Genomic DNA, 27,434 nt, shown 5'->3' with positions numbered 1-27,434 from the left:
ACAGGACGTGTGGTAAACTCAGTCAGTCTTTGCTAACGTAATGTAGCATCACTGTTCAATATGAGTCTGATGCAACAGAAGTCTGTGATAAATACGCAAACGCAGCTCGACATACTTTGGTATTACCATTTCTGTGAAGCAGATACATAATGAAGCTCCCACCGAGGCTCAGCGTCTGTTTACTTCATGAAATGGAAATAATGACCAGATATCTGCTTGTAAGATACAAGGTACAATTTTAATCACTTTATTTTCATTTTTGTCTCTGTCCATCATAGTCTACTAAACTGATTTTCCCACAATTCAATGGGACATTGTTTTTTTTATCTTCACAACTTTACACATATCATTACAATGCTATAATCAATAATGCTACGTCCCTGTATAGATGTAGTCGTTACTTTTTTTTTTTTTTTTTTTTTTTTTTTTCAACCTACACTACCGGTCAAAATTTTTAGAATGCCACACATTTTCCAGTTTTTTACTGAAAAGATTCAGTTTATTGAGACATTGCACTCTGAATTGAAAGCATAGAACAAATAGGCAATTTGAGGTGAAAAAGAAATGATGAAATCCATTAACAATACTTCTGGGTCTGATTCAACCTTCATTGTTGCAGAACAGCTTTAAATTGTTAACCCACTTAGTGTTCCCTAAAAAAGACATATTTGTATAATTTTGAATTGTACATTATTTTTCAGTTTTGAGGAACCAAACCTTTTTATTTAACCTCTGGCTGTTCAATACTTACCTTTGTACCATTTCAAGGTATTCATTGGACTTGCATGACTTGAACTGCAATAGATAACTGGAAAAATTAGGGTGTTATAAAACTTTTGGCCGGTAGTGTATTTTGTATCTTTTATTCTTTAAAGGGGGGCACAACAAAAGGTTTGTGAACCGGTAACCAATGGTTAACACTACATGTAGTGCAATCTTTTCATGACAGCTATGCTTGTCTTCATTAATATGCATGTTTTTCTCCAACAGTCAACCAGTCATGCAGAGAAAGTAAACACAGCTCATCAAACTCTGCTTTCTCTTTTTCCTGCACTAGGATGGTTTTTGTGCTGTTTTTGTGTCATTTTCTATTTCTCTCCTAGAATAAAAATTGCAATATATTGCAAATCTAGATATATCATTCAAGCGATATATCTGTACACGTCTGCGATTGCCACTGAGAACTGTGACACACAATGCCATTAAAAAGTTAGTACTTTATATGCTGTTGTAACTACATTTGTCTTTTGAATTCAAAGCATTTTTTCTTTTATATTTGGGTGTCTGTTGGGTGAATCACATTTTTTTTTTTTTTATAAACAACCTCAACTGACAAACTTTGCTGTATTTTTTTGTTTGTTTATCTGCTATTTCATGCAACTGTGTGATCACTAAATAGTGACATCTAGTGGTCAGATTGGAGGAGAATTTAAGGCCTTCTTAACAGCTCCCTGTATGTTTGTGTGTTTGCGTGAAACCTGGAGTTTGTATCATTATCAGATACTAATCACACATAGGTGATATTAAAGAATGTAATCATGACTAGGTCATATGCTTCCAATAGATGGTACAATATATGGATTACCATTATGTTTCAAAATTTTTTAAATATTCTAGATTATTTTTGGAAGAACTCAGGAATGCTCAGTGACTGTTTGCAGGGATATTTTATTTATATTCTGGTTAAAGAACATGTAGTTTGTAATTTTATAAAGCAGTCATGTCTACAAAACAGTCTGAAACCTGGTATCAGTTCCATCCTGTCCTCTATATGTAAATACAAATATGATAAACAAAATCATTTGACGATAACTGTTATATATTGTTATTAGGCGTATAAATGTAATACTAATAATAATAATACAAATATATACTAATATGATGCAGATATTTACAAAAATAATTAACAATATATACAATATATAATTGTATTTAAATGACACATTTATAGCACACTGTTTTACTGTGTTGTAAACATATGATCACTGACAGTAGTGTAATCTGGCTTTGTGGAATGTTTATTACACGTCATCAGCACAATATTCAAGCACCCATTTGCTTCACTATGTATGTATGTATGTATGTAGCATGGCTTTAAAACTAGAAGATAGTTTTAAATGATTAAAGACATGGTCATACGCAGATCTTTTAAAGGGATAAATTCGTTCTGTGTTGTAGCCTGGAGAAAAAGAGGTTTAATTTGGCTATAGTGCTCACTACCCTCCTGAGTGGTAGTGCCTAGCTGCTTGGTTTTTTAATTTTGGGCAGTGCTGTATTACTGTGTTGTTGTCCCCTACACACAAACCCAGAGATTTACAGCCAGAGACTTCCTGTTGGATTGAGACCACGGTCTGTTTGCTTCAGTGCTCTCATGGACTGAAATAATTCCTTCTTACCAACAAAACACTGCCCCCCCCCCACCCCCTCTACATTAACATCCTTTCTGAATGAAGAGGAACCAGAGCTGCTGCTGGCCTAAAGCCACCAAAGCACCTTTGTTTCAATTTAATACGCGTTCTGTTCACAGTGTTGTATTCGTAATCATCCACATAAGTGAACCAATCACATAATTTAATTAAAATAAATTCAATTCAATTCAACTTTATTTGTATAGCACAAATTACAACAGTAATCTCAATGCACTTATTAAAATATAAAATTCATAAGAAAAAAAACCAAGATCAACATGAACAAGCAATTTAAAGGGTTTAATTAAAGGCATGATGTTCTCATAATAACATATATGCAACAGATTCAGTCTATTTTTCCTCATTACAAATAAAATAGCTTATCAGACTTCACGGAGTATTAGACTACGCTAACCCAGCTCACAGGACTGTGTAGGCTGCACTGTGTTGTAGTAGTTTAATAAAAATTCACTTTTATAATATATCATTTGATGAACTGCCCAGTTTATTTCAGCTGTCTTGAAAAAACAAAACTGAATTATTTCAAAGATAAACTGAACTTGACCAGATATTAATCTTTTCTTGTCTTGTAGTGCATGATGTCTGCAAATCAATACAATGAAACACATTATTCAGCCACGTATGTTTAGACAATCAAATACGACACATACAACCACACTGACAACAGTGTAAGGGACAAAATTGTAGAAGATAAGGATTAAATTTCGAAAAGATAAAAATAGTGTATTTCTGACGAGGCTAATGGGTTGATTTTTATTATTTATTATCTCTCTCCTTTCTTTGTGATTTTAGTCAAACCTATTCAGAGCGTAGAACATTAGTCTTATCAGAGAGTATTGTGTGCAAGTTTTAGGGAGTTTTATGTGCTGCAGCTGCCATGCCAATGATTTTTTCCTTGCCTAAATATTTGAGTTTTTGAATAAACAGAAAATTTGCCGAAGCAGCTGGTAATGCCGTACGTAACAAACTCAATATTTGCTCCGTAGAAAATAAACTTGATATTTCCAGACACACTAAACACTCCTAAAATGCATGTGCTGGTAGATTGGGTTTTTAGTTTGTGGGAAGAAGCATATTTGCATGTTCTCCATTACTCAGGGAGAACAGGAAAACTATAAATAGTCAAAGTAATCCCCAGGGTTGGGGTCAATTACATTTTTCAGTTACAATTACTGTACCTGAAATGAATAACCTAATGAAAGATAACCTTCCCCTTGTGTTAGCTTTCTGTTAGCATCTCTTATGATAACGGGTTCTAAATTAGCTGTAAAATACACTAAAACAAATATCCATCATCTAATCTTTCCTATCTATTGGTTACATTGTTAGGCTTCATAATCAATGAAAATATAGGTTTTGATATTTTTGTTGTGGATGTCTGAGCCTTTTTTGTGTCAATATACAGTATCCCTCGATTCAATTTTTTTTAAATAGGTAAAATGTGGGAAAACTTGATATGAAACATATTTTATTAATTAATTTTGGTTGCATGAGTGATGACAAATGACTCCTGACTAACACGTGTTCCACCATCCACTGAGTCAACGTTGATTTTATGGCTGAGTGCCAGTCTTATCAGCTTTCCCAATGTTGTGTGGGAGGGCACCAGTCAGCTGACTATCTCGATACTAATGCTGAAAGTTAATCATTCCCTGTTATCTGCTAACATCTCCTCTTATTTCTGTGTCATTCATCTTTCATCTGCTGCTGAATTGTGTCTTTCAGAAGTTGGCAGCTGAGTGTCAGAGCGCAGGCTACAGCGGCACATTGATCCCCTACAAGTGTGACCTATCCAACGAGGAGGAGATCCTCTCCATGTTTTCAGCCATCAAGACGCTGCACAAGGGCGTGGATGTGTGCATCAACAATGCTGGGCTGGCACACAATGAGCCGTTGCTCAGTGGGAGGACTGAGGGCTGGAGGAACATGATTGATGTGAGTAAATGACAAAAATCTATGGTAAGAAAAGCTGACAGGGGACTGATGGTCCGATGTGAAAGCAGCGTGTGTGTGTGTGCATAGCTCCGCCCCTCCTCCTCAGTTGCTCCTTCATTGGCTCCAAGGAGATGGTGTGCATCAGCAGAGCCTGTTCTCACAGTCTGATTCATTCAGCTCTTGATGAGGGAAAACCCCCTCCTGCTCTAAAAGTCTCCGTCTCCAGGGTCCGGCATTCGTGCATGCTACTCCATCTGTTGTCATGGCAGTCCACACGTACAGTGCCACATATTTTTAGCCTGTGTTTAATCTGCACACTGACCTTGTTTGGTCACCTCCCCCCCTGTCTTGCTGCCATGCCCATGTTAACCTGCCGTCTATCAGTGTCACTGCAGCGAGCAGCTTAGAGGCCTCAAGCTGGACAGGAGCAGCAGGTTCATGTGGTTTAGCACAATGACCCAGTGAACATCAGGCCTCTGAATACAGCTTCATCTTAGCTAGTCTGCATTTTTTGTTTATTGTTTTCAAATAAATTAAAAAAGACACCAAGTACGGCAGGGCGATATATCGAGACTCAAGATATATCGAGTTTTCCCTTTTGGAGGTATGGAAAATTACAATATTGCATTTATATATATATATATATAGTCGCTTATTTTGTATTAAAATACTCATTTTAGGAGTCGCTGCTTTCACTACTTCTCAGAACAGCATTAAAAGCACATTTAGATGGATTTCTGAGTGAGTCCTAACTCAGACCTTCCCCTAAACACCTACCATACAGAACTCACTCACATGTGCTGTCTCTCATAGTAGTCTGGTCTGTTAGGGGAGGAATTGTGCAAATTTGTCTCCAAGCATGAAATTTGGTTTAATCGCTGCCAATTCTCAACATGGTCGCCATATTGAAAAACAAGTTCCTCTGTTGCTAGCTAACCAAAAGTCACATGATTTAATTAAAAACACATTTCTAAGGTTCTGGACCTCAGGGATTCTAAATACGTCTTTCTGACAGTAACCTTGACTGGTATATTCACTATGGCCACCTGTGAATATTTAACATGGAACATTTACGAGCAAAACGTTTCTTTATTTTACAACATAGAAGCCTGACATCCCAGATTAAGGTATCCTTAATTGATCAACCAAATCAACTGTTTGTTAGTAAATGTTCATATGTGGATCATTTCTCAATGATGCTGGTGTTGAAATCAGGGATGTCATGTTTTTTTTTTTTTTAAATTTTTTTATTGAGAGCATAGCCAGAGCATCGAGGCCATCTTATGCCCAATATTCCTAAGGAAAGATTTCATCCTCTTTAAAGTTGAAAAGCACCTCTCTGATTGGTGTGGTGATGAGGATGTTGAGAAGACTTAAAGACTCTGTAAAAGAGAGAGAACGGCTTTCCCGGTAATACAGAAACAATACTTAAATTTCAGAAGTCATGACTGAAAATTGATTAATATATAACATACAACCCCAAGACTGTATTAAATTAAGTTACTGTATTTGAGCATTTCAAATCAATTTAGACATTACAGATAAATGTATTGTTTTAATAAGATTAGAGATAAACATTATAGGCACACTGTGTAACTTTTGGCCACTAAGGGCGCTAGGCCTGTAACTTTCAGGCATGCGCCCCTAGTGGCCACAAGCCCTAGCTCAATGAGTATATCCGAGCCTGTGGTCATGTGACTGCCGTAAAGTGATAGTTCTCCAGGTATTCTCCAGGTCACATGACCTGGCCAAAGACGGTCCGTCTCTCCAAACTTACATGGGTGGTATTTCAAGAAGGAAGCCCCGCCTGCAGCATTAATGCCGTCAAGAGCTGTATATTGGCCTGAGGAATCATTTACAATAACTCACATGGGTTAACTCTTTAGGTGAGAAAGTCTACGGTGTGCTTTTAAGGGCTATATATGGTCTATTCAAAGAGAATTAACATTTGGCTAACACTGTACACAGATGCATTGCTTACCTGATATACAACATGTGCACATGTGCCATTATTTTGTGAAACAAATACATTAAGTGTCTGCCAGTCGCTCTCTTCGTAGGACCATCAAATTCAGCTCCGCTCTCTCTTCTGCTCTGTTTGGAAGTGCATTTCTACCAGTTAAAGAAAACTGCAAAAAGTAAAATAATAATAATAATAAATTCTTAAGTTACAATTATGATATCTCATAATTATGACGAGAATGTATTATTATTATTGGTTACACTTTAGTTTAGGGAACACCTATTAACCATTAATTAGTTGCTTATTAGCATTAGTAACATATTGGCTCTTAATTAGTCATTAAGTACTTATTAATGCCATATTAAATACTTAGTAATGCCTTAGTAAGCACTTATTAATGCCTTATTAAGCACTTAGTAATGCCTTATTAAGCACTTAGTAATGCCTTATTAAGTACTTATTAATGCCTTATTAAGTACTTATTAATGCCTTATTAAATACTTAGTAATGCCTTATTAAGCACTTTGTAATGCCTTATTAAGCACTTTGTAATGCCTTATTAAGCACTTATTAAGCACTTATTAATGCCTTATTAAGCACTTATTAATGCCTTATTAAGTACTTAGTAATGCCTTATTACGTACTTATTAATGCTTTATTAAGCACTTAGTAATGCCTTATTAAGCACTTTGTAATGCCTTATTAAGCACTTTGTAATGCCTTATTAAGCACTTATTAATGCCTTATTAAGCACTTATTAATGCCTTATTAAGCACTTATTAATGCCTTATTAAGTACTTAGTAATGCCTTATTACGTACTTATTAATGCTTTATTAAGCACTTAGTAATGCCTTATTACGTACTTAGTAATGCCTTATTACGTACTTATTAATGCCTTATTAAGCACTTATTAATGCCTTATTAAGCACTTATTAATGCCTTATTAAGCACTTATTAATGCCTTATTACGTACTTAGTAATGCCTTATTACGTACTTAGTAATGCCTTATTACGTATTTAGTAATGCCTTATTAAGCACTTATTAATGCCTTATTAAGCACTTATTAATGCCTTATTACGTACGTATTAATACCTTATTAAGTACTTATTAATGACTTAAGTACTTATTAATGACTTAAGTACTTAGTAATGTCTTATTACGTACTTATTAATGCCTTATTAAGTACTAAGTAATGCCTTATTAAGCACTTATTAATGCCTTATTATGTACTTATTAATGCCTTATTAAGCACTTAGTAATGCCTTATTAAGCACTTAGTAATGCCTTATTAAGCACTTAGTAATGCCTTATTAAGCACTTAGTAAGCACTTATTAATGCCTTATTAAGCACTTAGTAATGCCTTATTAAGCACTTAATGATGCCTTATTAAGCACTTAGTAATGCCTTATTAAGCACTTAGTAATGCCTTATTAAGCACTTAGTAATGCCTTATTAAGCACTTAGTAATGCCTTATTAAGCACTTAGTAATGCCTTATTAAGCACTTAGTAATGCCTTATTAATGCCTTATTAAGCACTTATTAATGCCTTATTAAGGACTTAGTAATGCCTTGTTCTTTTTAATGCCTAATTATACACTTAATGGCAGTCTTCCAGTCCAAACAGAGTTAGGGTTAACGTTTACCCTAATCCTAGCATGTTGAGATTGTAATTCATATACAACAACTTCCTAACTTGCAACTAATAAGTAATAATTCTGAGGTTGTTGAAAGAAAACTCTTAGTTAATGGCTTACTCGTTGTATAATAAAGCCATGCAGAATAAGGTATTAATAAGTACTTAATGATTAATTAAGAGACAATACGCTACTAATTTGCATGCTAATAAGCAACTACTTAATAGTTATTAGGTGTACCCTAAACTAAAGTGTTACCTTATTATTTTACTTTTTGTAGAATTTTTTTTTTTTACTGGCAGAAATGTGCCATACCTTGGGGTGAAATTTTCAGCACCCCAGGATCCAAAAATTATGTGACACCGATTGGCCGTGTATTCATTAATTTGCTATGGCAACTGTACACGATTGGCTATTTGGTTACACTGCTGGGGCGTTCTGAACAGCGCCCCATGACATAAATGATTCATTCATGTGTGGAAAATCACTTGTAAATGAATGTCAGTAGGTGAGAATTGTAGTTTATGTAATTCATATTGCATGTAGGCAAACACGAGTGGGTAAAATTGTAAAATTATAACTGAAATTGTAAAAAAAAAAAAAAAATTACATTTTTCCCCTTATATGGGAGGGTGGCGCCACCTATAGGCCGGCCGCCACTGGCTAACACCAAGTTTTATTAATTTTTTTTTGCATAGTTTTACTTTAAGAATGAATGATTTGACCTTATTTTGTACTTTTATTTTCTTTGCGTAAGCATTAGCATTTCAGTCTCACTGTTTGTTTCTCATTGTCTGCTGACAGATTATATTTCCTGTTCCTTGCAGGTGAATGTCTTAGCCCTGTGTATCTGCACTCGTGAGGCTTACAAATCAATGAAGGAGAGGAATGTTGCTGACGGCCATATCATCAATATCAACAGGTGAGACATTCAGATGACAAGGCATTGCAGAGGTGGACTAAAGGTCAGGGAGGCGGGCTCTAATTTCATTCATTGGACCTGCAATAAAGGCAGTCAATCTAGCTGCTCACCACCACTGTAAGCTTTGGATTCTCTGACACTCCTTCATGAGTCATTTTACTATGATCTCTTAATAAATAGTGATTTATTAGTTTTTTTTAGAGGACATTTAATATTTAATTTTATCCAGTATGTGAGTAGTTTTTTTTTTTTTTTTGTAATCCAACCGTTTTAATGTGACAAACATAGTATGGCAGATAAATGTAATGTAAGTTAATAAAGGTAAAGTAAACAGCATTAACAGCTTTTTTATGTATTTTTTTCATTGTGTCATAATTAGAGATACTCAATATTAGGTTTTTCCCGATATGCCAATATTGTCCAACAATAAATCTTCAGTTAACTGATAATGATATAGACATACACACGCTCCTCCTAAACCCTCATTTTAGGTCACATGATATATATCTCCATGGAAATAGGTTCAGTCTAAATTTAATGTGATGCCCCACTGGTTGCAAATAAACATTGTCTGTGCGTAACAACAATACTAATTCAGTTTTAGTAAGAGTAGAAATGCCATATTAGTCTTTAACATGTCTCAATAACATCACATATCAGTTTTTAATGTTGGTGGAAAAATTGATACCAATATCACATATTATGGCTAATACCACACCATAATATCGGCGGGCCAATATTATCGCCCATCTCTTGGCATAATGCAGCTAATATTAAAGCCTGCACAAAATTATTCTGAATTTACATTTTTGGTGAATAGTTATTACATCATAATGAATGAATCAACACTCAAAATTTTAGTGGATCTTTTGCAGCATTTTGAGGCAGTGGTTGCCAAACAGGGGTACCCGTACCCCTAGGGGTACTTGAACATGTTGCAGGGGGTAGTTGGAAACATTTCTAAACGCAGTTTTTAACATAATGAGTAATTTAGTAACTGTGTCCACAAGACAGTTTTTCCACCTACTGACATTAAACCGCTAGGGATGTAACGATTAATCGTAAGGCAGTTAAAAATCGATTTATAGGTATCACGGTTGATATCGATTTTCTGAAAATTGAATCGCAGTACTTTTTTTTAACCAGCAGAGGGCGCTATCCACAAGTGTAGGCGGCGGGCAGAGTCTGCTAATACTTTCTTTCTAGCTGCCTTCTACTCTTAAATATGTTAATAAATGATTCATTACCCCTTTAGCACCGAAAGAATATCTGTAATATTAATTGAATATCTGTAAAAGTCACGTTTTTCTATTAGCTCTGTCTGCTAGCATAGCTTCTCTTCTTCACTGCAAGATATCTGCATGCCAACCGACCACTGTGTTACCAGCGCCCTCTGCTGGTCCAAACAAATATGACGTAAATCAGTGCAATCAGTTTTGTTTTTTTTAAAGTCCAATTGTTAAGGCACAAAATACATTTTCAGTTGCACTTTTAAAAGAAAAAGAACTATTATGCAGTTTTGCATTGTTTATTATAGAACCAGAATTTAAATTAATAGGCTTCATTTTCATTTGTATTATTCCTTTATTTATTTCATTCAAGATTTATTTTTAGTTAAATTGCATTGTTTTGAATAGTTTATCAAGGAATTATTTTGACAATGAAAAATAAAAGGAAAATAGTACAGCATTTTCTAGTTTTTTTCCCAAAAAAAAAATTTGTCTACAGTCCCATTATTTAAAATAAATCGTGAGAGAATCGTATCGTGAACCCAGTATCGTGAATCGTATCGGGAGTTGAGTGAATCGTTACATCCCTATAAACCGCATTAATGGAAAATATTAATGTGACCTTTCTTCCCCAAAAAATATTTTATAACATGTTGATGAAGGTTTTCAAATTACCAAATATTTAAGAAAATACATTCCTGAATACAAAATGGGTATGAATGCACACTGTATGAAAAAGTGAATTACTTAGTTTTCCAAGTTGCATCTCTGAAGATGATTTAGTCATAGAATGTCAGAGAAAAACAGGCTCATACTCACTGGAAATGGACAAAAATACATTATACACAGGACAGAAAAGGTTAAAAAGAATAAAAAACAGGGATTCAGGGTATATTTGATATTAAGTTGCTATTACATACAGTATACACGTCTGACTTCTCTGATATGAGTTTGTCTCTGTTACAGCATGGGCGGCCACAGAATGGTGCAAAGTGCTGATGAACATTTTTACTGCGCCACCAAATACGCTGTGACCGCTCTCACTGAGGGGATTCGGCAAGAGCTGCGAGAGGCTAACACCCACATCAGAGCTACAGTAAGTACATGTTAAAATGTTAAAGTGATTGTTTTTCTGCATGTACTGTACAAAGAGGATGATATGCCATGCTTTTACCCCTCCCTGCAGTGTATATCGCCTGGAATAGTGGAGACAGAGTTTGCTTTCAGGCACCATAACAGTGATCCAGAGAAAGCTGCTGCAGTCTATGAGAGTATCAAAGTGAGCATGAACTTTTTCAATAGAAATCATTTGTCAGCATGTCACTCAGATTGTGCTTCAGGAACCTTTTCTCTCCTTTCTCTCAGTGTTTGAAGGCAGAGGACATAGCCAGTGCCGTCACATTTGTCCTCAGCGCTCCCCCACATGTCCAGGTGTGCAAGTGTTTGTCTCTCTGCCTCTTTAACTCGACATTACGCTGTCATTATCTGTCATTAGCATGAATAAGGTCGTGAAGGCTGTCATTAAGTGTCGTTCGCTAAATTATGACAATTTTTGCAAATTATGACACCTTTGGAGCTAGTGGGGTTAGGGGTAATAATAAAAATGTTTTAGATTTTATATAGCGCTTTATCATAGACACTCAATGCGCTTTACAGAATTAAGGCATGATTCTTTTACTCCACACTTAGTGGTGGTAAGCTACTATTGTAGCCACAGCTGCCCAGGGGCAGACTGACGGTTGCGAGGCTGCCATAGTGTGTCATCGCCCCTTCCAACCATCACCACCAACACTCACTCCCACACGACATTCATACTAGGCAATGTGGATGAAGTGCCTTGCCCAACTACTAACCAGGCCCAGACCTGCTTAGCTTCAGAGATCTAATGAGATCGAGCAATGATAGTCTGGTATGACTTAGGTTAAGGTACGGTTAGGTTAAGGTACGGTTAGGTTAAGATACGGTTAGGTTAAATTAGGATTAGGATAAGTTAGGATTAGGTTAAATTAGGGTTAGATTAGGGTTCTTTAAAAATAGCACAGGCACAGGACATCCTTTCACACCCCAGGTGAGATATCCTCTTTATCATTTTTTTATAAATTTTTTTAAAAAAAAAATAAAAAATAGTTAATTAATAAAACAACCAGACACCCTTAAAAAAGGACATAAAAGGAGGCATGGGTCCCCATGGGAATTAGGAGCACCAGGGGGCAGGGTCCCAACACAGCAACCTGATTATCATAATAAAAGGGTAAAAATTTATAAAACAGTGATAATAACCTCTAAAAACTTGCAAGAAAATTCATAAATTATTAGAAATTAATGAGGTAGGAAATGGTTAGGGTGAGGGTTAGGATTAGGAAAGTGCGTTAGGTTAGAGTTAGGGTTAGATTTGGGAGGGACGGTTAGGGTTAGGAAAGGGGGTTGGGTTAGGTTAGGTTTTAGGGAAAGGAATAGGGTTTTAAAATTAGGGAAGAGAAGGGGGTCAGGGGGATCCAGAGGTGATTATGGGAGAGGAAATATAAAACCACACACAATGTAAAAACAAAAATAATTCATATGTACAATAAAAGCATATTAGGGAGGGAGAAATGTTCCCCTCCCTTAGTTCCTCTCCCATTGTCCTGTTTCTATTTGGTTGGTGTCCCCCGCGCTCATCTCTCCCTATTAATATTTGTTAAAAGTTAAGAACAATAAATAGTTAGAATTTCTATGCTAAAAAATTAAAAAAATAAATAACACTGATAAAAAGTTCATATATATATATATATGTATATATTATTAAAAGGGTAATAGACAGTGGAGTACTAAATATATATTCTAAGACAATACATTATAATTGGTTAAAACTATCTCCTCCCCAAAGCAGAACTGGAATAAGAATATACTATATTTAAAAATTTAACATAAGACCGTAGGAGGAAGGGGCGGTGGTCCTAGGGTGGGTATCCAGGGTGGAAGCGGGTAAAATTTCATATAAATTATTTTTCAAAACATAAATAAAACATACTTAAAAAAATATATACAAATGTAATGAAGAGTCAACAAGGCAAAAAGCACATGCATACCCTGTTCCACCAAAGAAGTCATTTCAAATATATTTAAAAATAACCCACCCCGGGGAGAAGCGCCTCTGACCCGGTATATCAACACATTAAAACAGCTTTCTTTTTTAGGCAAGTTAGGGTTAGGTTTAGGTAGGGTTAGGGGTTAGGGTTAGGTAGGGTTAAGTTTAGGTAGGTTTAGGGGTTAGGGCAGTGGTTCTCGAACCTTTTTTTAGTTCTTGTAGCCCCTTTCTTCTATTTCTGAATTAAAAGTACCCCCTTTGTCTGACTACAACCTTTTGCTTGGAAAACTAATTAAAAAAAACTATAGAGCAAAATGATGGAATGAATGAGTGATAACACAGACTTTAAAGAATCTGAATTTGTAAATAAGTGGAATAAAACAGTATTAAATATTTTCGGTCATCTTCTTCCTGATGTGGGCCCAAGACTGACTCTTGTATTTTCAGTTCATGTTCTAATCAAGATCATTTCTATTATCATTCTGTGTGTTTTGTGTCATTTTGTGTATTTGGTGGTTGTCTCTTCTTTTTATTATTCAGTATATTTTTCTCTTATTTTGTGTTTTTTCATTTTTGTGTGTTGTTGGTATTATTTAAATTATTCTCTCTCTTTGTGTGTGTTTTGATGTTTGTTTCTTATGTCGTTTTGAATTTTCTACCCCTTTTCTGATGTGCTTCTGAGAGCAACTCGTTTTGGTGCTCTTTAAATGCAAATGAGACACTTCATACCCCGCCCCCTCTCCAGGGTACAGAGGTGACACTCGGTTCAACTCCACCCTGTTCGGCCATTTTTGTAGTTTAATAGAAGAGATATGATTGTCTAGCGGTGCAGAAAATGTTTATTCACACGTTATTTACAAAATGTCAACAACAGAAGACTTGTCCATCCAGCCTTACATGTTTGAGCCAGAGTCTGACCCAGCGGAGCGAGATGAAAATGAAGATGATGAACCTGCAGAACAATGTCTTCATATGGATGTTAACAAGTGAGCTAACGCAAGCACCGAGCTAACCCTAGCGCCAAGCTAACGTCACGAAATGCATTTTAATACAGTCTTTTCAAAGACAAAAACGGCAAAATGAAATGACCAATGAAAACTTTAGACTTAAATTAAATCACGTAGGCCATATCATCAAGGATCTAAAACGAGCACACAGTGCTAACATATGAAGACGGTGCAACTGCTAATGCTAACAAAACAATGACAGGGACGTCTTATCATCACACTTTAGCGTTATTTACAGCTTACCGAAGTGCTCTGTTCGTCGTCTCCAAAGATAGAAGGAATTGAACCCTCAATCAGACAAAGTCTTTCGGCAAATCCTTCTTTATACTGGCGGAGGTTGCAGAAGCAGTCATCCTTGAAGTGCTTCACACACACAAAAATGACCTTATCAACAGATGTGGGTACATTTCCGTAAAAAATAAAACTCAACCAGGCAGTTTGAAAAGGTTCTGATGCTGGGAGACGGTGTAATGAAGCGTGTGGGTTACTACATCCAACAACCGAACATTTTGACTTATCCTCTTGTAACTTCGTCATCCTTGAGCTTGGACTACAAAATAAAAGCGAGAAATAAAAATGGCGGATTGCTCGAAGTGTTGGACCTGGAGTTGATGTACTAATTTGGCAGTTCCGCTGCAAATACTGTGACGCTATTGTTCAAAAAACATAGAGATTCTAAAAATCAAAACAGATTGAAAAATATGAGCAAAACAAAATATAAAGATGCCAACGGAGCACCTGAAGAGATTAATTTGAACTTTTCTGTACTTCTAAACACTCTAAATATACAACAAAACGCATTTAAGGGCTAAAAAAGTGGATTTAGCATGATATGTCCCCTTTAAGTACCCCCTGTAGTGCCCATTTGAGAAACACTGGGTTAGGGTAATGAACAATACTTAATCACAACCTTTATGGCACCTTATGCTAATGACAGGTGTCATGTTATAATGACAGCATAATGTCAGCATTTCTGTATAAAATTTAGTGTTTCCTAGATTTCTCTATTAATTTGCCTTTTTTGTCCTCAGATTGGAGATGTGCAGATGCGGCCGGTGGAGCAGGTGTCCTAGCAGTAAAACAGGAGGAGACAGACTGCAGCCACCATGACTCCCTAGTGACCTCTGCTGGACAGTAGCGGTTGGGCGATGGGACGGAGGGTCAACCACAGCTGCAGTGGCTCTGCGAGGATGTGACCAAGGTGTGCAGGAGCCTTAAGGAGGCTGTGCACGAACAAACCAAGGGTTTGAACTTTTGTAAACCACTACAGAAAAATACTACTGAATGCAGCCTAACCTGAGCTAACTCCAAACTACAGTAGGAAGTGATTCAGAGCGAGTTGCTGCTACACTGTGCGCTCATCTGCACAGTTATCACCTCACAGGGAAGAAGAGTCTGCCATTAATTGCACATATGTTTTTTTCTTCCGTAGGTCATATGACATATCTTTTTTGTTTTTTTTTAATAATAATAATTTCATCAAGTACTTACTGTTTATGAATATTTTTTCTGTTTGTTTTTACTACATATTCCAGCTTTTGATGATAGATAGATTTGAGGTAATCCTACACAAACCTTCATCCATTAAGAGCCTGCTTAATCCTGCTGCCATCACTGATACACTTTGAGTTGTCTCTGCTGTTGTTTTAGACACTGATGGTCAAACAAAGAATACAGAGAAACACTGCTATTGGTTAAGCACACAGATTTGACTGTCTATCTTTTTGTGGAGTTGTTCTGCACTTTGGAGACAGGGACAACTAACTGCACATGTACACCTTCAGAAACATGTACTTTCTTTTGGAAATCTCATCTGATAGATAAATAAAAAAGCATCGCTCAGAAAAAAAGGAATTCCTGTGATTGTTGTATGTGTGGGAAGACGTAATCATTGACCCAACAGGTTTTTTTTTTTATTGTACCTTTATTATCAAACACATGACATGACATGACCCATGTACTTGTTACTCAACTGAAGATATGTATGATTCACTCAGCTGCTTCCTGTTGCATCAATGACTTGGCAACTTTAGAAATTTAATTTAAATGCAGTAAAAAGAACAGTTTTATGAAAAATTGTTTCATTTCTTAAATGATTTAATAAGTGACTGTTTAGCTGTTCCATTCAAATACAGTACCGGGTTCTGTTTCTCAGATGTGGAGAGAGATGGCACTATTAGCAAATACACTGTTGGAAGTCAGTTAACAGGTAACCAAAGCATCTGCACATTGTGAACACTTTCCAAACTTGTTTAACTTAAGTGTAGCAAAATAATTATATCAGTTCACTGGCTTACAAAAATGGCCGTTTTATGTTATCTGCATGGCAGATGCAGTGTCATATTCCCTCAATCTAGTGTATCATGTTTCCACCACCGTATGTGTAATTTATCATGTATTTCATATAGAACTGAATTAATTGCAGTTATTTTGTCTAACAGTAATGTCCAACAACACTGTTGGTGACGAGGTGACACTGAGAGGTCAGAAGTTTGTCTGAGCAGGTTTCTCAGATAAACTGATGACAGCTATGACTTCACGTCCATATGTCCCTCCCCTCTCATAATAAGGCATGTTGGATTTTTCATTCAGCGCGTAAGGTGTGATGGATAGCTTCAGTTTCTGCAAAATTGATAAGTAAATGTTAACGACAGTTTAATTGACACAAGAATTTTCAATATATATTACCTGCATCAATGAGCCCGGCAACACCCACAATGTATGAATGGCACCAAGAGGGATCCAAACGATAGAAGCCAGAGCGATAACCCAGCCAACCCCCTGTGCCCAAGGAGGAAACACATAGTCCCCATAGCGAGCCGGTTTGAACTGGATGATGGAGAAAATCAGCAGCACCTGCCAGAAAAGGATACATTAAAAAACCAAGACTGATTATTTGAAAGAATTACTGAAAATATCAGAATTTAATATAAAAAATAAATAAAATCTCACAGTGATCAGAACTGGAGCAACTATCAGCCAGCACAGCTTGAAGAAGATGTTGGCTCCTCTTCCAGTCATCTCTTTTAAATTAGATGACAGTCGTTTCACACCTATGGTGGTGGGTCAGCCACATTTTATTGCATCAATGACCTGTTCACTACATGATGTAAAATCACTTTACTGCTGTAATTATATTACTGTCTGGCTACTTAAGGGTTCAACTTAATGATTACTATATGATTATGGTCCAACACAACATCAGATGCAGTTTTATTTTTTTTTTTATCAAGGTACATGAAACCCCCACACCCCGCATGAAGTGGGCCGGTCTGTCAATAACTCCCGGGCCACTTTCCCCCCCAGTCTGCCCCTGGATACGTGCATTCATGTTAGAGTCTCTAAAACACCAGAAAAATTTCCAGTAACACAAGATAAAGTCCCTACATTTGTTCACAGAATATACCGGTAAGGGTGGTTCAGTTTTGGTTTCAAAGCGGAGCGAAGAGAGGATTCTACAAACTGCAGCTTTAACGTTTGTAAATACTCAAAAACAGATTTGATTAAAAAAAAAAAAAAAAAAAAAAAAACATTGCGTAAGACCACATGAGCCTTCTTATGTCCACAAACAAAATCAGCTTACCAGTTTGCCCCGCCTTCCATGCAACAATAGTAGTTTTGATTGGATACCTTCCCCCCAAAAAAACTTAGTTCTGATTGGATCTCGTCCCATGTGAACATTATAGTTTAGTTTTCTTCATTAACAAAAGCATCAATATATTTTGATATAGTTTTTGTTCATGTGGGTGTACCCTGCTCTATGCCCTAAATAACTTGGCCTACAACTGTGAAAAGGATAAGCAAGAGGAAAGTACAAAAGACTGATGGATGGACATTATCTCTACATTCCTAGTTTTGTTAATGAAAATGAGCAATAGGCTCAATGTTCTTGTCTCACCATAACCCCAGCAGATGGCTAGGACCTCGAAGAATGCAAGAAACATAATAGACACAATGGCAGTGTAATGGTCCATCAGCTGGAAGACAAAAATCCCCACCTAAAAGAAGATGTACATCATTCAGTACAGGAACTTATGGACCACACATTGTTGAAACATGAATTAACTGATGGTACCTGCATTACACAAGGGATTCCTAACAAGAAGGCTACGCCACAAACTGCAAGAACGAACAGTTCCTTCCTCTGGAAAACTTTCATCAGTGGATGATAAAATTCATCCATTAAACTGGTCACCATCACTTCCACCATTGCAAACTGGCCAAGAAAAAAGTCATGATAATAATTTGACAAGTACATCTGAGGTTTATTATTACTCATGTTGAGCGTTTACAAACCTCACTGTCCAGTCCGAGGCAAAGCAGCATGAAGAAGAACATCACAGCCCAGAGCTGGGCCACTGGCATCATGGCAAAGGCTTGTGGGTAAACAACAAAAACAAGTCCAGGACCTGCAGATACACACTCATGTCAGTGTCCAGAAAAAAATCCACATAATAGTGCAGACATTTAAAGTCTATCAACCACACAGTGCACAAATATGGTGACATTAAAATATCTATGAATATATGTCTAGAATAATCCAATCTATTTTCCCTTTCAGTGTTTTACAAAGAGAGGTCAGGGCTCTCAATAGGTTGTAGCACAACTCTCGAAGTAGAAAGAAGAAATATTGCAAACGCTGAAACCAAAAGGACTTAAAATATCAGACCAAGAATTAATGTCACGCTAAATTCATTTTGATGAAAAACATATTGCACACAAACAGGCACGTGCACGGACATTTTGGGGAGCAGGTTTTCAAGCCAAAAAGGGCAGTCATCGTCAAAATGATTCATCAAATTTATAATATTTATAATGTGAATATGAATAATAATAATAAATAGATTTTTTTTAAAAAAACACACAGTAGAATATATATATATATATATGTATATATCGTTTATACTACAAATACCAACTAAACATTTTTTGAACTGAATAAAAAAAATAACAGGAAAAAACAGACAAAACAAGGCCATATTGCACAGTTTCTAATAGACAAAAAAAAAAACATTAAATAATCATAATAAATTACATATTTTTATATAGGACACAAATCAATGTTGTGCATAATAATCAAGCGTGACTTACAGTATAAACCCTTTAAAGATCACAATTTTGATTTCAAATAACAAACAAGGGGAATAACAAAAAGGAGCACACATAATAATAATAGTAATAATAATAATAATGCATCAATTTTATATAGCGCTTTATCATAGACACTCAAAGTCGCTTTACAGAATTAAGACATTATTATTCTTTCACTCCACACTTAGTGGTGGTAAACTACTATTGTAGCCACAGCTGCCCTGGGGCAGACTGACGGAAGCGAGGCTGCCATAGTGCGCCATCGGCCCCTCCGACCACCACATATGAATTCACATACATTAATGTTTGACCTACTATCCCCTTGATATCACATTTTTGTTGTCTTACCGTCTACAGCCAGGCTGTCCACAGGAATACCCTGCAGATATGACATGTATCCAAAAGCAGAGAAGATGACAAAACCTGACAAGATGCTGGTGAGGGAGTTGATAATGGAAATACTCAGAGTGTCTCTGTGGAGAGAAGACAGAATTAAAGTTATTCAACCTGTAGTTTGATGAAGGTAAAATTCTCATTAATAATAAAACATATTTTTGGATGGACCTGGTAATGCAGCAACATATTTCCAATAACACTATCATTTAGAAAGTTCACATCAAGAAATGGAACGATTATATTTTATAAGCTATATTCCATATTCAGATATAGCCATATTGAGAAGAGGGAGGGATGGTGGTGTCTTGGGTGGTTGAAGAACACCTTTCCATCCCTACTACATCTGTCCAAAGCGAGTGTGTGTTTTAAATGCAGGAGACATAGTCAATGTCCAAATGTTAAATTGCTGCCAGAAAATGAAGCCATGCTAATATTGTTGAAGGACTTATGGACTGATTACTTTAAAACGTTGTTTTTGAAGGAGTTGTAGCTGGACATAGCCAGGAGGGAGCCAAAGCCAATTCCAATGGAGTTAAAGATTTGAGCAGCAGCATTCACCCACACCTGTAACAAAGATGTATAACAATCCAATCATTACCAGCTCTTGTATCCTCAACATCCAACACAATGTTTTGGGTTTTTTTTACCTCCACCTCCAGAAGTTTATCCCATTTTGGAACTATAAAGAACTTTATTCCGTCTAATGCTCCGGGAAGCTGCACATTATTGACCAGGAGGGCGATCAGGATCACATATGGGAAGAGGGCAGTGAAATACACAACCTGCACACAGATAGAAACACAAACAAATGGAGCCAGCTCTTCACCGCTCATTCCTCCAAGGTGTGACAGTCTTTGCTCACCTTGCCAGTTGATTTCACCCCTTTGAAGATGCACAGGTATATGAGGATCCAACCAAGAATAAGGATCAGGAAAAGCTCCCATTGCAGAGCACCTGCTTCCTCCACCCCACTGGTCTGCTTCAGCATCTTATACCTGCAGAGATATCACACAGTCTGTCTGTGGCATTGTTGTGCATTACTTTATCACCAGTGCCAGAACTAACGTATTAGCCATTAGCCAAGATTTCACACCCTCATGACTGTTTAATACAGCCTATACAGTAAAGCCACATGGTTAATACCAGGGTTGGGGTGAATTATAATTGTAATCACGTAATTGATAATTAATTACAACTATGGTGTAATTATAATTGTAATTGCAATAAAAAAAAATATGTTATGATATAATTGTATTTGAATTGTAATTGAGTTCAGATAATTGACTTTGTAATTGTAACTGCCATGCAAATTATATTAAAATTGTCAGATACAATTTCACGCAAAACTGGGGAGCCATGTTACAGTTCTACACATATATAGTTAATTATTTAAATATGTTTTAAATCAAGCTTTCCCCCTTTTTACTATTTAAAAAAAAATTCATAAATCTAGCGGCATGCTGGCACAAAAAAGGCTCAGATGTCCACAGCATAAATATTAAAACCTATATTTTCATTGATTAGGAAGCCTAACAAGGTAACCAACAGGAAATAAATTAGATGATACATATTTGTTTTTAGTGTATTTTAAAGCTGATTTAGGACTTAAAAGGATTATTTCTGTATTTCTTAATGTGTGTTTGATAGGCTCTGAAACTCTATATGTTTGGTTTGCACACAAGTGTTTATTGACCCCAACCCTGGTTAATACACCAATTATTCATTCATTAGATGCTATAGCTCACATGTGTCAAACTCAAGGCCCAAGGGCCAAATCCGGCCCTTTTGCATCTACTTCGGCCCCGCAGGAGAAAGTAGGAATGACAGAGAAAAAAACATGTACCATTATGTATGTGTAATATTCGCCTAGACTTGCAGTTTTCCTTAATGCTTACATCACATCAGTGCAGTTATTTATTTTTATCTCAAATTGTTGAAAACAATTCTGAATTTTTCCACAGCATTTTGCTAAATTAAAAGGAAACTTGTCACAAAATCAGGGCAAATTACAGTAAATATAAATTGGATCGGTTGCTTACACATTTTATTTATATGTGGAAGTGTCAACTCATGCACACAATTTGTAACATTTGTTGTTTTTCTCGCCTAAAATCTGCAGCCCACTTGAAATAAAACTGGACTTGCTATATCTAATCCCAATTTCATCTTTACCCCAATTATTACTGAAGTAGTTGAGATTTATTTCTAAAAACATTTTGTATATTTATATTTTGTCAAATTGGGCTTGGATTTATATAGCGCTTTTTTGGAGAAAACTCAAAGCATGTTACAGAAACCATTATTCGCTCACACCAGTCATACCAGCGGTGGTAAGCTACAGTGTAGCCACAGCTGCCCTGGGGCATACGGACACAAGCGTGGCTGCCATTTCGCTCCTACGGCCCCTCTGACCCCCATCAATATTCAAGCACAATTGACTAGTGTTGTGTTCAAGACCACACTATCCGAGACCAAGACTTGCCCGAGACCAGAATGCACTGAGACCAAGACAAGACCAAGACTTCCGGGAGCCGAGATGAGTCAAGACCAAGACCATAAACATTTTTTTTTTTTAATTTAAAAAAACATATAAATAAATTAAATTATGGCAAGGTTTGACAGTTAAATAACATTCTCTCTTTAATTTTAGTTTTTTTTTAAATACATTTGACGGACAAAAAAGGTGCCTGCAAAAAATTAACTAAAATATTAAAACTACTACTGCTAAATTCACAATTATTCTACATATTTGAAAACAAGGTTTTTATGTCAGCTGAATGTACAGCAAGTGTTTAAAAGCATTTCTACCAAGAAATAATGATTCTTGATTCTGATTCTTTCAGTTGTGCAGGTCAACAGGTCACAGAGTTCACAAGATAATATTTTAGTTTGAAAAAGCCTTTACACAGGTTATTTTTATTAATTCACTTAGTTGATATAGTTTAATTTGGTTGCTGTAATGTAACTAGGATATTCAATTAACAAAGGTTTCCAGCTGTAACTGTAAAAGTGAAACTTTCTGAAATAAAACTACAAACAATTTGTCATCAGTCTATAAAAACAAAGAGCTACAGGTAGATGTGAAACTAAATAAAAGTTGAGAATTATTATTATTATTATTCTGGATACAGTGGAAACAGGAACTATGAAAAAAATAATTATATTTTGAACCTGTTTATACTGTAGGGAACATATTATATACATGTTCCCTATTTACACACTTACTCAGAGGCGGAGTAAGTGCGTCCCCCGTACTGCATTCACAGGCTGTAATATCATCAGTTTATCATATTACCTGTTGTTAGAGCTACTATCTTTACCAGGGAGATAATATTGGTGAATAGTTCATATCTCCCTTGTGCTCCACGGTACAAACTGACATCGTAGCCAGACACACACACGAGTGTGTCACACACGTCACTCAGTCACATTAAGGAAGGTTGTGGTCATTATACAGGGTGGATTAAATAATGAATAAAGGATTGTTTTATCCCGTTCTTCTCCGTGTTATTATCACATTATAAAAAAGTTTAAAAATAGCAAGAATTAGTGCTGGTCTCGAACGGTCTTGAGGGAAAATCCCGAGTCCGAGACAAGGCCGAGTCGAAATGCTTCCGAGTCCGAGACGAGACCGAGACCTTTAAAATTTGTTCTCGAGACCAAGACCGTTCTCGACTACTACAACACTACAATTCACAATGACAATGATTTGGATAGAGCAGGATTCGAACCCCCAACCCTTTGGGTACTGGACGACAAACTCTATCAACAAACAACATGTGAACAGTTAAGCGTGCAAAAGAAACGCTTTAAACAAGAATAATGATAAATACTAAAATCTACCCAAGTATTTAAAATCTACTATGGGCTAATTATATAAATACACTGTTTTCTAGCTTGAATGTCCGCTGGAGACGAATAATGAATTTTCTGAAGCAACGTTAGCTTCAGCCTTCATGCATTTATCATATCTGAGTTTGTGATGTTTTTCAGGTGGTTGAACAGATTAGTTGTGTTATCCTGCGATGACACAACTCTGCTGCACTCTTTATATAAGTCCAGACTAGAGATGCTCATGGTTAACCGGTTAACCAATAACAAAAACATAAACTGATTAATACTAACTTACAATATTAACTAACTAGGTACTTATCAACCCACTCATTCGGGCGTGTCAACATGTGCAACATGAGTGCCTTCCCCCACCTCAAGACCCCCTAAAACTCCTGTTTCCAGACTTCTGCTGACTTCCATGTTAAGTTAAAGGATAATTATTACCTTCATTTGTTGCTGAGAGTCACACAGGTTGTGTTTTTGCCCCGAGTGCGACACAAACGAAACAACAAGCGGTCGTGACTTACATTTGTTTCCGAACCACAATAAAAAAATAATAATTTTCAATCAAAAAAAATAAATAAACAAATTTCCAGTCAATGAAAAAAAGTGCTCAAATGCAATTATTTGAGTGTCAAATACTTTTTTTTTTTGCATTTGAACACTATAAAGACTATAATCTACCTCCATACGTCATATTACTGGCCCAGCCTTTTCAACATATTTATAGATTTTGTCATCTGTAACTGCAGCTGCCTTAAAGCATGTGAGAGGACCATTGAAAGTGTCCTGTTGAAGGACACAACAATACAGTGTGGGCTGGACCAGGATTTGAATTTTTACATCTCATTTGTCCATTTGTGCTAATTGTTCATGTGTTTTGAATTTGGCTTGGATAAGTTGATGGTTGAAACACTTTTCATTTTCACATATTAACATTTGAAGGTCTGTAGTCCTGTTAAGAAACAGTTATACTGGGTGAAATGTTCCTTCCATCCTGAGAATAGTCAATACATAAAGTGCTATAGAAATGAAGTTCATTTCACCATTTACCATTGTGTAGAAGCTTGTTTCGTAACCTCAGAGGAAAGATTATGTATATTTTCAAGGGTTTTGAATAACTGTTGCTACAAAAAGTTAATGAGTAATTCAAATTATGGTTTTTTACATAATTTTCTAAACCACGAGAGATTTGTCAATCATTGTGCTCACTAATGCTAATGTTTATTGATGTAACCTTTCCCACACATCCTGTGATGTTTTATCAGATTTGCTTGTATTACTGACCTTGACACAAACCGATATGCCTCACCTGATACATAGCCTAGTTACCCTTTTCACTCAAAGTGAGATAAGTTTGAGAGTAAGTGTGTCTCTGTCAATGAAATCATGCAGTTCCATAATATTACCTGTACCCCAGTTTTTTCTCTCTGTAAAAACCTACTTGAAGAACTCCTGGCTGGCTGTAGAGGAGAAGCTGCTGTTGGTGGCGTAATTTGTGCAATTTGCAGTGTTCCAAGTGTTGTTACAGTTCTGCCAAGGCAGGGGAGCCTGGAAGGAGCTGAAGAGATAATACAGGGCCCAAGTGATGACGATGTTGTAGTAGGTGCACATGATGAAGGAGATTGCAACCGATGCAATACCCACACCTGAGGCCGGACAGAAATAACATCCAACACATGCCCTTTAATCAGAATCTGTCCAATATTAACGTGTGACACATTTGAGTGAGGCTTGAAGATGTAATTATCGTAGACCTTTTAGTAGTGGGCAGACACTGGCCAGAGCATGGACAGGCCCTCTCCTCGTGTACTGACCCACCGTCAGCTCCATGTAGAGCAGAGGGACACCCAGCACCACCAGCATCAGCAGGTAGGGCACCAGAAAGGCCCCTGGCAGAAAAAATGTAATCAGTAACTGGTACATGTAACTGTTGGCCACAGCCATCAACACTGAGTCAGCAGCACTGCCTCATTTTCACCTTCTGTCAGTCACCCATACCTGAAAAATAATTTCCTTTTGTTGGTAGTAGATTAACTAAACCCAGAGGTTTTGGTTGATGTGTGTCTAGGCTGGAAATTTAAAAACATGCTGTGATTATGGTCAGGGCTTCTGGTGCAGTTAAGACACACCCACTGTATACTATAACCTATAAACTTGCCAAAGATTGCATAGTTTACAAGTGATAGTTTTTATAGGAGGGGCGGGGCCAACGTAAGAAACCACCAAAACGTCACAAACTTTCATTCAGCCAAGAGCAAAATTTGATTGTGGAAGCTGTTTGATTGTTACTGTAATAATGTCAAGAGTTGGACAAGAATAAATCAAAAACACTACAATACACTTGTTTTCATTTAAAAAACAAAAAAAAAAAAAAAAAAAAAAAAAGGATTTTGAGGTTTAGTTACTCGTACACATACAACTCTTACACGAGCTAGTAAAACTTTTACATGAGCAAATATAACTTTAACGTGAGGGGTTCTGTACAACACTAGTGTAATATGAATTCATTTCTACAGCGACTTCATTTTCAGCAAACTATTGCTCTTATTGTTAACTCTGCATCTTTTGTTTTACCTGTCATTATATCTTATTGAACCGACATTTTCTTTTAGTGATGTTGGGAATGATGTCTTCTCTTCCCCACTTGGATGTATGATTTAATTGTAATTAAATCCAAAGAGTGCTATGAGTCAGAAAAGGTTCATCACTTCTTGTAGGATGTTTAGTGATAAGACAATAACTAAGTATTAGTGAAAGTCATTGTCACTATCAGTCTTTGGACATTGTTCAGGAATTGTGCCGATGTGCTGTTGATGGACCTTTTTTAAATTTCTGTTTCAAATGGAAGCATCAGCTTATTGTTTTACCTCCTCCACTCCTGTAGCAGAGATAAGGAAATCTCCAAACGTTGCCCAGACCCACAGCACAGCCGATACCAGCCAGAGTGAACTCGATCTGCCGGCTCCAGGTTGGTCTTGCAGGCGGTTGCTCCATGTCTGTCGCCTCTGGCTCTGCTGCTCCTCAAACTGAACCAAACTCTATGGAAATACTGACTGGAATTTGAGTGACTGTAAGTGATATGACCTTCCTTTTTATTATCTGTAATGATTAGCCGAGAGAAAACCCTGCAGCGTGCAGTGGCTCTTATGAAAGGAAAGTTTGTCTGAGCATCTGTTGCTGATAAAACTGATTTATAGTTTCAAAATACTTTCTTAATAATAATAGTAAACAGTATTACTTTATTTGGGATAAAATGGGTTTTGGCATACTTTCCCAACATTTGACTAAATACAGCACACATTCTTTTCTCACACATTTATTTTCTTCAAAATAAAAGTAAATCCTAGAATCTACCTTCAAATGGAATAGTTTGTCATCAGTAATCAGTCTAGATTTAAGATATTACAACATGTCCAGAACTGTAACACGTGGATTTACTTTAATGGCAGCTTATCATGGTCAAAAACCCCTTCACTTTTATGGTCTTAGAGATTTGCTTGGAGTTGCTCTTTAGTAACTAGGCACGTGCACAGATGTTTTGGTGGGAAGGTTATTATTATGATTTCAAAAAATCACAGCAAGATGTTTTCAACATGTATACAGTTACAAATAACAGACAAAACCAGGCAAACAAAGCCACAATGCTTTTTAATAACAAAATAAAATATGAAACAATCAACACATTCCTTAACGTAAAACTTATCACAACAGTTAGTTTTGTGTTCACTTTCAGAACAATAAAATGAATGAGCACCGAGCACCCACATGTGCCAGGCAGCAAACACAATTTTTAATGACCACTCCCCCCACTACCTATCAACACATAGCATCGATGTCACATAAATCACCAGTTTCAGACAATGTCCAGTTATATATTTATAATATAGGCCTAAGTGTAAATTCTCCCTTTGTGGGATGAA

General features: G+C 36.5%; 2 protein-coding genes across 2 annotated transcripts in view; one reads left to right on the top strand and one right to left on the bottom strand.

Annotated features, from left to right (window-relative positions):
* The window catches only part of dhrs11a (dehydrogenase/reductase 11a), a 35,554-nt gene extending 19,514 nt beyond the window's left edge, over nt 1–16,040 (top strand). Inside the window, exons 2-7 of the mRNA XM_028466761.1 lie at nt 4,155–4,364; nt 8,793–8,887; nt 11,083–11,212; nt 11,303–11,395; nt 11,482–11,547; nt 15,222–16,040. Coding sequence (XP_028322562.1) covers nt 4,155–4,364; nt 8,793–8,887; nt 11,083–11,212; nt 11,303–11,395; nt 11,482–11,547; nt 15,222–15,263 — 636 coding nt within the window. The 3' untranslated portion in view covers nt 15,264–16,040. The remainder of the gene's footprint in view (nt 1–4,154; nt 4,365–8,792; nt 8,888–11,082; nt 11,213–11,302; nt 11,396–11,481; nt 11,548–15,221) is intronic.
* Nucleotides 16,041–16,101: 61 nt separating this feature from the next.
* On the bottom strand, nt 16,102–26,562 carry LOC114475706 (sodium- and chloride-dependent GABA transporter ine). Its single transcript, XM_028466759.1, has 13 exons — nt 26,382–26,562; nt 25,269–25,403; nt 24,956–25,160; nt 20,540–20,672; nt 20,325–20,459; nt 20,138–20,241; nt 19,630–19,754; nt 18,487–18,599; nt 18,266–18,406; nt 18,089–18,188; nt 17,143–17,243; nt 16,879–17,046; nt 16,102–16,812 (listed from the first exon to the last, which is right to left on the bottom strand). The coding sequence occupies exons 1-13, from the start codon at nt 26,506–26,508 to the stop codon at nt 16,675–16,677; spliced, it is 1,725 nt and encodes a 574-aa protein (XP_028322560.1). The 5' UTR covers nt 26,509–26,562; the 3' UTR covers nt 16,102–16,674.
* Nucleotides 26,563–27,434: the final 872 nt, after the last annotated feature.

The sequence above is a fragment of the Gouania willdenowi genome, chromosome 14, assembly GCF_900634775.1.
Source record: "Gouania willdenowi chromosome 14, fGouWil2.1, whole genome shotgun sequence".
NCBI classification, from domain to species: Eukaryota; Metazoa; Chordata; class Actinopteri; order Blenniiformes; family Gobiesocidae; genus Gouania; species Gouania willdenowi.
Note: the sequence above shows the minus strand (reverse complement) of the source record. Positions and strands in the feature narration are given on the sequence as shown.

Coding starts and splice junctions, on each gene's coding strand:
- LOC114475706 (XM_028466759.1), bottom strand. CDS start 26,508: ATGGAGCAACCGCCTGCAAGACCAACCTGGAGCCGGCAGATCGAGTTC. Junction 19,755..20,137: donor TTCAAAAACAACGTTTTAAA/GTAATCAGTCCA, acceptor TTCTCTCCACAG/AGACACTCTGAGTATTTCCA. Junction 18,600..19,629: donor GGACAGCCTGGCTGTAGACG/GTAAGACAACAA, acceptor GTGTATCTGCAG/GTCCTGGACTTGTTTTTGTT.